Source organism: Callionymus lyra, chromosome 2, assembly GCF_982586985.1.
Source record: "Callionymus lyra chromosome 2, fCalLyr1.hap1.1, whole genome shotgun sequence".
NCBI classification, from domain to species: Eukaryota; Metazoa; Chordata; class Actinopteri; order Syngnathiformes; family Callionymidae; genus Callionymus; species Callionymus lyra.
This window is the reverse complement of record NC_141819.1, coordinates 42575452-42590583: the sequence shown is the minus strand read 5'-3', so window position 1 is coordinate 42590583 and position 15132 is coordinate 42575452. Positions and strand designations below refer to the sequence as shown.

The following is a 15132-nucleotide window of genomic DNA, read 5'->3' as shown; positions in this document are numbered from 1 at the left end:
CAGTTACCGACTAGTCAATTACGGAAGAGGTCCCTGAGTCTGGATCGGGGAACTGTTGCCAGTCTGTGGGGTAGTGGTTACCTGACGGTACAAAAAAAAATATATATATAATTTAATGTCTATTGATTAATACTGACTGAAAGTTGTTTTGTTTTGAAATAAGGTATTTTCTACTAACATTAGCATATGACTCTTGACATGGCAACTGTTCGTTTCAGTCAAGTTTACTAAAAAAAACTACTTCTAAACTAGTGAAAACACAAATTCTATATGCTTTTTAAAAAATGTTTTTATCTGAAGGTAGGTCCTTGAACATAATGCCGACATTCAACTGGTCCGTGGAGCAAAAAAAGGTTGGGGGACCCATGAAATATGGTACTTTTTGTTTGGTGTGACCCAGCTGGTGGTTAACACTTTGGCCTGCAGTTCGATTCAGTCTGAGAACCCTGATTTAAGACATTAAACTATTTACAATGTCATGAAGAATCTTCATATTATTTAGTCTTCTCAGTCACCATACATTTTAGCTTCCTTACGAAGTTGGCATTAATTCTAAGAGATATATTCAAATAAAAGTTAAAACTATTAGAAAAAACTGGCAGATGTTAGTTGGAAGGATTATACTATTTGTAAGGTTTTTATTTCCAGGTCTTTTGTGCTTCTGTTGGTCGGCTAGTCAACCATGTGATCTTCTGGTAACTCCAGCTCGGTTAAACAGAATTACCAGCATCAATTTGTGTAATTACAGTATTGGTGCATACTGATCCATGCAGTCCAGATCATCCCGAGCCTGTGTGATGATGAGCCAAAGTTGCAGCTTAGTGCCTGGAAGCGTCACCAAGACAAGTCCCCGCTGAATCTGAAGACAGATGGAGGAGCTGACCCACATTCACCGAGCGGATGAGGAGTATATCACTGCCATCAATATTGAATGCTTGAATATAACATTTCAAATGTTGAAACTTTATTGAGACTTATTTTGTTTCTTCATGCATTTAACTTTTTTGTTTCTGTAATTTGACATCTTTCATATTGAAAGGTTGAATTGATTTTTTTAAACAATTGAATTGAACAATTTGAATATTTTCTACATTATTTTAAAATGTACTTAACCCTAACCCTTATTCTCCTTCCAATAATTCTAACATACGTTTTCTAAAGTTTAGACGTTTTTATTTGTAGCCTTTAATTCAATATGAAAATGTTGGTATACTTTAATAGCAATAACAAACATTTGTGTTAAATGTAAGTCTGTAAAAAATATTTTTCTTATTATTTTAAATTTAAAAATAAACATTTGATGTATATCATATTGTGACTTAAATTATCTACGTTTGTATATAGAAATATCTGTTCAATGTCAATATATATAAATATAAATATCCCCCTATTTAGCTGAGATAGACTTTATCTTTCTCCAACATGTAAAGAGAGTAAGTCGAAGAAAATGTATTTACTTTTAACACATTTTAAACTGGCCAGGGATAAATTAAGTAATTTACTATATAGAGATTATTTTACATCTTAGTGGCTTGTGTGAGTGAGTTTGACAAACCTGCAATAGAATGCTTATGTGTTGCTGTGAAAAAACTCAAAATCTTTATCAATCATGTTGTTGTTTATTGCACTTAAATTGCCATATTTAAAAGGACATTATTATAGTTTTATCATTGTGTTATATCATTATATGTTTGCACTGCATGTTAAATCTAATATGTATTTATATAAAATCTTTGTACGTTACTGTTTCTTCTATGAACTTGCTGCTGTCCCGAATTTCCCCTCTGTGGGACTCTGAGAAAACCTAAAAAAAACGCCTTCAGTTTAATGATGATAGTGTTGCATTGGGGACAGTGAATGTGGAAGAAAAGCAACATATTTCGACTCCTTATTGTCCAATTTAAAAGTCTTTATTAATTTCGGCATCCCACAAAATCTCTGTCTGCTAATTCCAACTCATCGGTCTCACTCACCGTCAGATGAATGTAAGTGACAGGGCAGATCTGGCCCTACAGCAGGTTCCCACACTTTGTCTCTGCATTGCAGCAGTTAAGGACGAGGACAAAAAGGAAAAGAGCGGGGAAAATGAAGGGAGAAAAAACCTTACGGTGGGAGTTTCCTTTGACGGGGCACCATCGCAGCATTTGCATATATTCAAATCAAGCATGAATATCATGCATGAGGGCAAACAAAGACGAGCCAATGGGAGGTCTGCGTCCCCGCTGCAGGCTCAAGGGCAGTCGGCGGTATCCCGGCAGCACCCCAGGACAGACACTGTGGAAGTGGTGTGGGAACCGAGAGGCCCCTGAGCCAGCCAGTGGGAGGGGTGCCACTTGTAGCCCGGAGAGAATTAGCATTTTATTTGTGTCCATTTTCTTCAGTAATTTCTGTCCTGCCACTTCAGCCACAGATGGCGAACATGGCGGAGGGATTAGCATTTGTGTCAAACATGACGATGATGGAAGTGTTTTTCCTGGTCAGGCGCGGACTTTTCTTCACACAGTGCGGCAGACCAGGATGTTCATGTTCACCTCTCTTGTTTGATATTAAAACAAAAGAAAGTTGAGGCAACATTTACAGCTGGAAACAAAATATTTCTAAAGACAAAGACAATAATATAGACAATTATATTTCTCATAATGTAATTGACCACCACTGTGTTGAAAGTACACATATTCAAATGAGTTATAAATAATAAAAACTATAAACGTTAAGTTAATTCTGTTATAGGAAGTCTCTGTATAATTATTGACGTCCATAATCTCTGTTTGTTATTTTATCCTTATTTATAGGCCATAATTTCAACATCAGCAATCTATTTTAAATTTGAAACAATCATCAGGCTTAGAAAATAACTTGGTGGGACAGATTTGGCCTTTTTAGCACATTCCCCAATTTAATGGGAAACACTTTCAATTATCAATTCATCTTTTGTAAACTATGAAATGTAAAAATAAATCTGCATGATATTAATATTATAAAACACATGTTAACGCCGCTGTCTAATGTACGTTGTATTTTCTATTGTTCATCTGCGCCCACACTTGCGATCACTTGCTGTACCTCCTGCACACTTGACTTGAATTGAGATTTGACACTCGAGGGATTAGAGACGCCTCCCGCTGTAGGACTGGTCACCCTACCTGCCTTCCTTGTCCAGAGCCAATCAAAGGCAGCGAAGGGCACCTGTCTCTGATTGTCTCATTATAGAAGGATAGAATTTTGCAGTCTCTGTGACATCAAGTGTCAGATCTGTGTATTGAACTGTCATTTTTGATCATGACTACACTGTCAAGGGAGACTAGCAGTGACTCTTTATCAGGTAAAAACAGGTGTTATGAAGCTTTATACGTTGTTTCTGGATTACTACTTATACGCACACAGGATTTTGCCATACAGTAAAAGGTATCAGCAGCACAACAGAGAAACAATAAATTAACAAGACATTGATCTCCTAAAATAAAACACAAACATTCCCTATCCACTCCCGGAGAGAATCACATGAAAACAAGTCAACATTGTTAGCAGAGGATGGTTTCGATGACTACTACAAGGTACTGCCAAAGTTTGACAAAAGCCGACCATATGAAATCAATGCGTGGATATTAACTAGTTATCAACGAAATTGGACGTATGTATTTAAATGCAGAATAGGATCGTACATAAGAGGCACATTCCCATTTTGCTATTGAAAGACAGCTCTGTATCTATAGAAGATGTCATCGTTGACTTTTAATTTTGGCGGAAATAAGTCCAACCAATGAGAGAGCAGCAGTCATTTTGAGGGCAAAAAGATGGTTTGATTACAGAAACATTTACTTTGATGTACAATTACCAATACACGCTTTGTGACCCTGGTCTAGAAATATTTTCTGTGGCTATTAGAAAAAATCAATTAACTTACCTTTACCTTACCTTACCTTAGGGCCCAGTAGTGTCAACAAAAGAAATAGGAACACTAAGGGTGGATTAGATCTACATTATTAGCAGCTCATGTCTGACTCTGATATCTTACTGGATCTCTGGGATCAGCTGTCAAAGACACTGCATGTAATGCAATATATTCAACCAAATGAGTGAGGCCATCAGATAAAATAGGACAAACAAGATGTGACATAGAGACAGAAGATGTAAACGCTGACCCTCCACTGTTACTGAGTCAAACATAGCAGTGATGTTTAAACCACAGTTAACCCTGAAGTTCAGGGTTAACCTGAAGTTCAGGGTTAACTGTGGACTGAAGATCCAAAGATGTGGTACTTCAAGCAACAGCAGAAGTTAAACTTTGTCTCCAGATAAGAAGCAAAAAGTTATGTTCCTCGGGGAACAAAGACAGGAACTGCCACACTACATCACATGACCAGTCGACTTTCTTCAGCACAGGGAGTCTTCTGTATAGTCAACTCATTTACACACACATGGATCCGTTTTCATGGACCTTCATTCCTTTATTGGAGCAATGAACTTTTGACAAAAATCAGACTCTCGCTGATATCATTCTAAAGGATCATGAGTCAAGTGGGATCATGGATGTGGCCCTGGACTGGGCCCTAAAACGTGTATGCACAGAGTTCATGGTCTCAACTAGTTTTTTTGAGAAAATGTCCCTCAGTTAGTGCTCAGGTAGGAGAAGACAGATCGGCTTGACATGCCTCTAGAAATGCTTTTTCAGAAGCTAAATGAGCAGAGAGGCTGAGGAAGACCAAAGTGAGTAGCTCAGACCCACAGATGACAAATCTGAGACAGAGGACAGAGTTTGTTACAAACGATCGAACGATACAGGCTGGATGGGACTCTGGGTCTTTATGGTCATACCTTTTTGTGGTGCATTCTTGTTAGGTTTCTTCAGTCAAGGCTTCATGAGACACCCTTATATGTTAAGGTGGAACAAACAGTCCAAGGTGATGTTCACAATGAAAGTAGAAATGAAGGCGCAGGGTAAAAACACATATGTGGTCGACTCAGTTAGTGAACAAAACACAGACAATATCGATGAACAGTGACAGTAACTCTTCCTTACTGAAAATATAAAGTTTAAAATTACACAGACTGTAACGCCCTGTGGTGGCCAGTCTTCTGCAATGTGGTGGTGTGCTGGGGTGGTCACGTGTCTGTGGTTGGCAGGAAGCTAAACTCCCTGCTGAAAGTGCAGAGAGTAGATAGTTGAACAAACTACTGGCCATCTTGGATGATTCCAGCTTCTGAACACTGTTATCAGTTCACAAAGAAGCCAGGTCATTGAACGTTGGCTCCTCTTCAGAACTGACACTCAACAACCTCAAGGACTTCTTCAACTTCAACTTCTTCTCTTTTTTGTGTCCAGAGAAAAGAAGACAATAGGGTAAGAGCACCGTAAGAATGTTTTCTAAGCCCAATCCTCCTCACCCTGCTGACCCATGAACGTACAGGTCCAACCTCATCATCACTATTTGCAGACAGCACGACCTTAGTAAGGTGAGCTGCCTAGCTAGGTGGTGCATGGACAACAGGAAAACCAAGGAGATTGTCGTGGACTCCAGGAAAACCCACTCCAGGCCATTCTTCCCTGAACATCAACGGTGCGGTAGAGAGTGTGTGCAGCTATTGTCAGATTCTACGGGGGTGTACATTTCAATTTCAATTTCAGTTTATTTAAAAGGACAATGTGCAGTTATATTAAAAGGATGGCTGCACCAGATTTATCACAATGCTACTTTCAATCGGAAGTCCTCAACAAAGATGCAGACACATGAGTGAAGAACTCTCCTGTACCAGCAACACCACACAATCGGCAGGGCCAGCTGACTAGAGAACAGTTTTATCTTTTAGGCTGACATGAAAACTGACCAAACTTTCTACACTCTCTACACACATAGCAGCATTTAGAAGCAGTGGCACAGTTTATTATTTTAAAATTGGACCTGTTTTTTTATAAATCTTGAAGCATTTGCTGTGTTTTGTAAATATTTTAGTTTGTGTATGTGTCAGTCAGTATGTGTTAGTAAGTGCACTATGTGTGTGTGTGTGTGTGTGTGTGTGTGTGTGTGTGTGTCTGTGAGCAAGTATGTGTGTGTGTAAGAGTAAGTATGTGTGTGTGTGTGAGAGAGGGTGTGTGTGTATTTGTCTGCTGGTTCAGAGACACCAGTCCTGCTTCTGCTTATTCGGGCGAAGTTTGATGACATCACTCAACTGAAGCATCATCACACACTTGTGCACAAATTCACAGAGCAGAGCAACAGGCACACCTTGAGTAGGAGGGGCTGCATCAATTAGCCAAACAAGGGGATTCAGTCATCCTTGCGGACCACCCAGATACCATGAACACACATGCTGAACACAGATTTGAATAATGTGTCAAAGATCTGTGGCGAGCGGGCCTCCTGACCACAGGGATGAGCTGACATTATGATGCACGTCCAGGCCATGCTCTGCGTGTGTGTGTGTGTGTGTGTGTGTGTGTGTGTGTGTGTGTGTGTGTGTGTGTGTGTGTGAGAGAGAGAGCGAGCATACCACACATGAAGGAGACTCAAGTATGAACTATGTCAGCTATTGTCAAGAACACAGCTTGATTTCAATCTTGTTTTTGGTTCTGGACACAGAAAGGTGTTTTACGACGTTGCTGCTAAAATGAGGATTCATGAGTCAGTGTTATGAACAGTGATCTTAGAACAAAAGGTAGAAAACTCATAAAAGGCGCTCATTTGAAGATGATGTACATTATGGCTGAAAATAATGGTTTTTATGATGTATCTAATCTCAAATATGTTCTTTTATGAACAGATTTACAGCAATTTATAAAATACTTTTTAGTTTACAAGTTTAGTTTATATATTTTTTAGTTACTTGCTTGTCTCCATTAACGCAAAAGTACATTTCCTGCATTAATCAAATTCAGGATGTAGATTGTAATGACTTGTAAAGCATCACGGTATCGAATCTGATGCACAGTCCATCTGGGTTGTATTGATATAAGACAAATAGTAAAATATTATAATTATAATGTTAAAAAGTGAAATTCTGTGCACTCATTTTGCTATTCTTTCTGTGTGCGAGATGCCTCATCTTTGAGCACGAAAACAACGTAATTTCATGCGAAAAGGTAATTGAAAGATACAAGAAAATCTGACCTTGAATTTCAGCTCAACTGTTTACTGAATCCAGATACCATCCTGGATACAACAATAACATTACAAATGTGCTTTACAGATAATTTAAGAGGTTATCATTGAATATCTATAGGTTTAATCAAGATTAGAAGTGTAAAGTATTTTACAGGTGTAGAGTGGTCAGTTAACATAGGTTAAAATATTTGACACGCTCTCTGTCATTTTATCTAAATAGTTTATTACTGTAGCTATAATAGTTTCTAATTAAGAACGAAAATGTTTTTTTAATGTTTTAATTATTTCTATGATGGATGGCAGCACAATTAACTATAAAAACAAATGTATTTTCTATTTGGAAAAAGTAAGTAAGTAAGTAAGTAAGTAATTTTTATTTATACAGCTTTTCCAGACCAGGGTCACAAAGCGCTTAAACAATCAAAACAATATTCAAAAAAGTATATACTTTAAAGGTCAAGATAAAACTGATAACACAACAGGAGTTCCAGAAAATCAAGGAAAAGCCTGAACAAATAGAAAACGTCTTAAGATGTTTCTTGAAGGTGTCAGTAGACTCCATTAAGCACAGAGGGAGAGGAAGATCGTTCCAAAGCTTAGGAGCAACAGCCTGGAAGGATTTCTCTCCTCTGGTCCTGAACCGTGTGCGAGGAACCATCAGTAGATTCTGATCCACAGACCTCAGAGCCCGAGCTGGGGTGTAAGTCTGGATCAGATCACTGATGTAAGGAGGAGCCTGACCATGAATAGCTCTGAAAGTAAGAACCAGAATTTTAAAGTTGATCCTGAAAGAAACTGGAAGCCAGTGAAGAGTTTTAAGGATCGGAGAAATGTGAGTTATTTTACTTGAGCGGGTCAGAATTCTCGCTGCAGAGTTCTGAATCAACTGCAGGCGAGACAGCTCCTTCTTGTTAAGACATGGAAACAAACTGTTGCAGTAGTCCAGGCGAGAAGACACAAATGCATGGATTACAAGCTCCAGATCATGTTGTGACAACCATTTCCCAAGTTTAGAAATTTTTCTCAGTTGAAGGAAACAGTTTCTGGTCAGTTTTCTACAGTGTTGAACTAGAGACATGTCTTTGTCAAATACAACACCCAGGTTTCTCAGGCTCAGTTTGACAGACTGACTAAAAGTCACCCAAGTACTCACTCAATCCTGGATCCTTATCATCAGGAGCAATCACCAATAAACTTTGTAATTTAGTTCAAGTGTTTTAAAGTACTTTTTTTCACTGTAGGTTGCTCAAAAGTGTATGTATTTCTGGAAGACAGGGAAACGACACAAGGTATAAAACACATACATTTGTTTCCTGGCCTTAGGATCACCTTGAACCTAATATAAAAGAAGGGTAAAAAATAACAAAACCCCCCAAAAAAACTAACATTGAAAACATTGCTTCGATTACAGTGGGTTAAGGACAATTTTACCTAAATCTTTGCATAAAAGGCGAATTCTTGGTTTAACACAAAACTTGCATTTTGAAAACATAACTATACGGAATTTAAGACATGGAAAACAATAGTTTTATAGTATTTAATTATTTTTTAAAAATATTTTCTCATTTGTTATACCAATAAGGACTTATTTTTAAATAATTGAATGCCATATAACACTTATAACGCGCGAACAATGTCTATCTCTGTGCTTAAGTGCAAATTTAAAACACACACAAACCTACAATGACGTTAATTTTTATAACGTTTTTTTCTATATTTTGAATTAAAACCTGGCTAATTGTTATCTGTGTATGACTCACGAATTGGTACTATTTTAGTTTTTTTAAAAAACAAGCCAGTTAACTACGATGATCGCGAGTGAAAGGGAATTTGCGTCACATCCGGGACACACAGGAAAGCACATGTCGTCACTCCTCCAGCTGGAGAGCCGTTGCTGCATGTGAGGGAGTCCGCTGGTCTATCTACACACACTCCACCAGAAGTCGAAATGGTAATTGTATCAACCGTGTTAAACATCCTGCTTTGACGTTGCACATTAGGCACGTTTTAAATGAAAAAATCCTGCGAGTTTTCGACCTAAAACGCACTGTATAATTGCTACAGCTAACCGGCTAGCTTGCTACTGCAGCACTTCTGACAGGTGCTGGACTTCTGCTAAATTTAGCTGTTTAGCCTTTTGACAGATTTCAATCCATCTGCTGTTTCCGTCGACACATGTTGTTTCAACGAGTCGTTTGTCGTGAAATAGTATGTGATTATACACCGTGAATATAGATGTATACTTTATTAACCTCAGAGAAATTTACGTTTACAAGCAGCAACCATTTACAAAAAGACATTGCAAGAAAAATATAAAAATGTAAAATATAAAAATAAATTGGAAAGATTTAAGATAAGTTTCCAAGTTGTATTTTTAAGCAACAATTCTCTGATCTTCTTCATCGTGTGTTTCAGGCTCTCATGGGGCTTCAGTTGGTCGTCAGTCTGCTGACTGCCAGCATCATGCAAAGAATGGCTCCACACTACTCCTTCGCACGCTGGCTTCTTTGCAACGGCAGGTAAACTATACATGATGAAAGAACGTGTTAAAATGATAGTTCACTCAAAGTTCACTCATTTTCTTCTTGCCCTAATGTTGACTAAGGGTTGGGAATATTTTTAGAGTAATCCCTTCCTATTTGGAGTAACAGACAGAAATGCATGTTTATGTAGTCGGCACTCGCTTGTCCTTGTCCAAAAACACAAACCCCGAAAAAACCTCCAAATACCTCCATGCTGACAGTGAAACTTTATTTTTGAGTGAAGTATTAATTTAACACAAACACACTATTGTAGAAGTGCTGCCACAAAACTCCTCCTGTTGTTGCCATCAGTCTGTTCCGCTTCAAACACCCGTCAGGAGAAGAGCTGTGTGCGCTCGCAGGAAAACAGCTGCCTAAACAGAATAGAAGAGACAGGTGAGACACCAGGGACTTTGTTCTTTCACTCGATTCCCCCACATAAATGCTATTTAATGTTTTCATAGAAGACAAAATGGAGAAAGCAAACCTCTCACTGTGCCCAAAGACATTGACCTTCATCTGGAGAAGGCGCCAGTCAACGCCATCGATGCTCTAGGTAATGCTTTTTATTTTTCGCTCCTGCCTTGTGCTGCAGTGTAAATGTATTTCTTTCATTTAGTGCTGCGTTTCTTCCTGGAGTATCAATGGTTGATAGATTTCTCCATCTACGCTGCTGGTATTTTCATCTTCACTGAGTGTTACTTCAGCGTAATGAGCGGCTGCAAAGAAGTCAACATTGGTGCCATCTGGTGTGTCCTGACCATCGTCTTCAGTCTGTATCCTCCTGTCGACAAGACATGATTGATCATGTTTATTGTCAAGAAACCGCTGTTCATGATCTCCATTATTGTCTGAACTTAACCTGCCACTGCAGTAAAGCCCTCAATACTCTGATGAGCCACTATTTTCGCTCTGAAGAAGGAGGCGAACGCTCGGTCTGCCTGGCGTTCGGGTTTCTGTCTCTGCTGGTGGCCATGTTGGTGCTGGTGGTCAGGGAGGATTATCTGGAGTTCGGTTTGGAATCTGGCTTCTCAAGCCTTTTTGACAACTTGGAGGTCTTCGCCAAGCAGCAGGGCTACGCCGACTGGTCGTAAGTAGGAAGGAACAGTATATAGGAAGCAAATCAGTGCCACCAGAATATAGAAGGATTGAATGCCAACATTTTAAATGTGGTAATTGTGATTTTTAAAAATATATATATTATATTTTATTAAGGTATATTTCACTTATTTTATTTTTAAATAATTATTGTTTTTAAATTAAAATGTGAAATAATAATTTAAAAAATGATCAGACATTTGATTACAATCTGTATGTGTAAACAAAATGGTGACATTTTATATTGAATTCAAAAGACTACGGAATTGTATTTAGAATATAAACTCTGTGTAAAAATAAAATAAAATCCATTCATTTTGAAAAAAATCATTCAAAAACAAACGCATTCAAATTTTCAACAATTGAAATGTAAAGGTAAACCAACCATTTAATATTCTGATGCCACTGAAATACGTTTTACATGTCACTCACACTGATTTTGTTTGATTTTTATTTTGTTTTTTAGAATCCCAGTGACGAAGCTGACGGTGAAGCTCGGTCTTGCAGCTGTCTGTGCATACATCGGAGCTCTCTTGGCTTTTCCTGGACTGCGCCTTGCTCAAACTCACCTTGATGCTGTGGAGTTGAACTCTGGTCGCCCCCACATTCAGTATGTAAATTAAAAAGAACCATGAAGCAGTAGACTTGATCCAATATATCCACATGTATGTATGTATATGTATGTATATGGACACTAGTATTCTTTAGCCTTTAAAGTTGAGAAATATCTTTATCAGACAAAATCAAGTAATCACCTGCCCAAGATCAAACTTTTAAATGGAAATTGATAATTTAGTCCTATTCGTCTGAATGTGGAGGAGAACCAAGACATTCTCTTAGTTGTACAACAATATTCCACTTGATCTACACATGCGTTAACTTCTCTGGCAGAAGGCAAGTAAACACTAAAGTGTTGACTCCTAATAATACAAAAAAATGCAAATTTTGTGTCAACATCTGTGAAAAGTGCTTAGCAAATACACAAACCCATCTGGTTATGTAGGTTTGAGTTCCAACCAGCTTAATGAAGTTGGTATTGACGTTGTTGTTCAAAGGAAATTAGCGTATCAGTACTGTTGAAGCTAACCTCATTCTAAAGTATATATTATTTTGCATTTAATTTTTACGTTAAAGTCTCTTCTGTTTGAGAGTTGAGAATAGTAGCTATAAGTAGGATGTTGTTAAATAAAATATCGATGCACTTAAATGTTGCAATATTTTTTCAAGATACTGTATCAATATATTAAACAGCACTGGATTGATTAAAACAATTAAAAGGTTAGTTTTTTGCCTTAAAATCATTTAATTTTTATTACAGTTTCAATAAATTGTGTTTTAAATAAATCATTCTTTATATATATTTTTAAATTCAGAATTAACATGAAAATATTCATAGCGTTTGTCTATTTTTGCAATTTAGTCTTCCAGAGTCTGCACCCCAGTCCTTAAGCTTTCTCAGGATCTTCTTGTGTGAGATGACTAACAGACTAACTCATGTTGCTTAACTTATCAGTGATATCTTAACAGCAGAATGTTTTCAGGACCATTTAAGCATATCTCACGTTCAACATTCAAAAGAGATATTCAAGATAAGACATTGTTAATGTGGTTTGATGAACTAGATATGAAAATGGTATGACCGGTCTATCAAACTCAACAATAATGTCAAAATCAAACCATCTTCTGCAGAATCCTGCTCCACCTGAGTTTCCTGTCTCCAGTGTTGATTCTGGTTCTGTGGGTGAAGCCGATCGCTCGAGACTTTTTGGCAAACGCTCCTCTGGGAAAAACATCTGTGACTCTGTGAGTGTTTTGCTCTCTTGAAGTGCAGGGTGTGTGGTGGCACTGGAAATGACTCTGGAGCTTTCTTACAGCGTGTCCAGCGCCGCGTTCGACAGCGTTCGACTCTGGATCATTGTGGCTCTGTGTTTGCTGCGGCTGCTCATGACACGGTACCACCTGCAGGCCTACCTCAACCTGTCCCAGAAGTGGGTGGAGCAGATGAAGAAGGAGGCGGGACGAATCGCTGCAATTGACATTCAGAGAAAGGTGAGATTCTTTTAATAAAAATGCATATCTGTACTGACTCACCAAAAGTCACATTATTCTTGTCAAGTATTAATTATGTAATCTATTGAGCTATGACTTATTCTGTTATTTTAGTACATTTACAACTTTATTGACACTACACACTTTCAGAAATGTTTGAAGATCCAGCTTAGGGCTGAACGATTTGGGGGAAAACTGCTGATTGGGAATCTTTTAAACTTTCCTTCTACCCAATGTTGAGTTGGTTGAACGTATAGCTTTTGTTCTCTGGAGGCCTGGCCACCATATTATGATGACTTGAGATGAAGTAATTGATGCATACATTTACATCCTACCTTAACTTGTACTTGAACTTGTGACACATTGGGTTGGAGGATTCTTATGGCGCGTGTTTGCTGTTATTCCACCAGGTGACTCGTGTGTTCTGCTACCTGACGGTCGTCACCCTCCAGTACATGGTTCCCATCCTGCTCGTCCTCTTCTCCTCTCTGGCCTTGAAGGCTCTTGGTACGTTCTGACACATCTTTTTTTTTTCTTTCTTTTAAACGTTCACAATTGTTTTGTTCAATTATTCAATGCTTTATAATAAAAATGTTCATAACAATGTTGGAATATTTTAAATATTATGATGGCACTAATATACTTCTGTACATTTCTGTCTCACAGGAGACTTCTCCTGGAGTCCAACAGACGTGGAAACACCCGGAGTGACTCCAGCACTAGTGATGCCCACTGCCGCTCCTGTAATCTCCCCTGGGTTTGACGAGGAGGAGGAAGTGGAGTACATGGAGGAGGACATCCAGGCCACAGTGGCACGTCTGACCGAGACCTTCACGGCGCTGCGAGCCGTCCTCACCCCGCTCTTCTTCAGGGGCTTCTTCGCCTTCCTCACCTGGTGGGTCGCCGCCTGCCAGCTCCTCAGCTCTCTGTTCGGCATCTACTTTCACCAGTACCTCATGCAGAGTTAGAGGAGGCACCCGTCGTCTTTCAGACTCGCACAGGGTGGCCTCTCAGAGTTCACGGGTACTGTCCACTGCAGAGTCTAGTGTTGGACTACAGCTACAAGACCAGCAGGCTTCTGGTGTCTTTAAGCGTTGAGAGACGGTCGGTTGTCGACACACGAGAGTTCCTTTATTGATTCCTGTTGGAATGATATTCATGTTACAGAGAAAAGATGGACTCCCGCCGCAGGCTTGTTTGTGTTTTTGATGTTTTTTTTAGAATGTCAACATTTCTACTAGAGAATCCTTTTTAACAGAATCAGTCCAAACCACGAATTCAAGATGGACAACTGACTAGAGAAGTGCCTTTTTTTCTAAAGTGCATTTGACGTAATTTGGTTTTATTCTGATTTTCTGAGAATTATATCGGTTCTAACAGTCAAGAGGTTGAATTTTACATTTCAAAATTTACTTAATTGAAACTTTTTTTTTTGAAAGCATGGAATTATAATAATGAAAAATCAAATTCAATAATTTCTCAAGTGAAAGGTGGAATTTGATTTCTTAATAGTTGGAATAAAATAATTCAAAGAAATCGTTTTTTTAAAAAAAAAAAAATATAATTTAATATTCTTATTCACAATAATATCAAAAAAGGTTTCCAAAAGCAATATTCTTTTATTCATAGCCTTTTAACTTTAATATAAAAATGTAACTATAAATTCTATACTAAAATTCTTATATTGACTTCAAATTCTGCAAATTATAAAATATTACATTTATAATTGTATTTTTTAAATTATTTGAACAAGAATATAATTTGGTCTTTTCTCTGAACATTTATTTTTTTAATTCAATTATTAAAAAATAATCAACCTTTCCATTAAAAAATTCTATTGAATTCAATTATTTATAGAAATTCCAATGCTTAAAAACATTTAATAAAATAATTTAAGGTTTTCACAGTTAAAGTAATTGGATATTCAAATGGCACTGATATACTTCCATACTTTTCAACTCTCTTTTTCAGCTAACATTGTTACCAAATCAACTTAACATTAAAGAGAAGCATTAAAAGGGTCATAACGGTCAATAGCTTATTTAAGTTTGACATTTAATCTACATTTTAAAGCTTTCTTTGTTTGTTTAATTTATTTTTATTCTCATGCTCTGATGTCATCAAACTGTGACTTTTCTTTGTATGCATGGTGTGAAATTATTTGTTTGATTAGTGTTTTTTTTTGTGTGAGAGTAAAACTGAATAAAAAATATTTTTAATATTTGCAGCAGCTTCTCAATTTCAATTTTTTCTTATTATCTGAGGTGGAAGAAGCTCATCAAACACTGATTTTCATGACAATTGAAGCGTCCTGACCTCTCAGTTTGACCCGGTGAGAAAATCATTTGGGGATGACTTTGAAC

General features: G+C 37.7%; 1 protein-coding gene across 1 annotated transcript; it reads left to right on the top strand.

Moving 5' to 3' along the window:
• The first annotated feature begins 8974 nt into the window (after window positions 1-8974).
• tmem161a (transmembrane protein 161A) lies at window positions 8975-14996 on the top strand. Its single transcript, XM_087783110.1, has 11 exons — window positions 8975-9051; window positions 9516-9619; window positions 9935-10018; window positions 10087-10178; window positions 10242-10398; window positions 10497-10712; window positions 11187-11330; window positions 12410-12523; window positions 12595-12769; window positions 13180-13276; window positions 13436-14996. Exons 1-11 carry the CDS (start codon window positions 9049-9051, stop codon window positions 13735-13737), a joined length of 1488 nt encoding a protein of 495 aa, XP_087639236.1. The 5' UTR covers window positions 8975-9048; the 3' UTR covers window positions 13738-14996.
• Window positions 14997-15132: the final 136 nt, after the last annotated feature.

Excerpts from the sequence above, each read along its gene's own strand:
- tmem161a (XM_087783110.1), top strand. Across the intron at positions 10,179-10,241 it reads CAACGCCATCGATGCTCTAG|TGCTGCGTTTCTTCCTGGAG; the intron begins GTAATGCTTTTT and ends TCTTTCATTTAG. Across the intron at positions 10,399-10,496 it reads CTGACCATCGTCTTCAGTCT|TAAAGCCCTCAATACTCTGA; the intron begins GTATCCTCCTGT and ends CTGCCACTGCAG.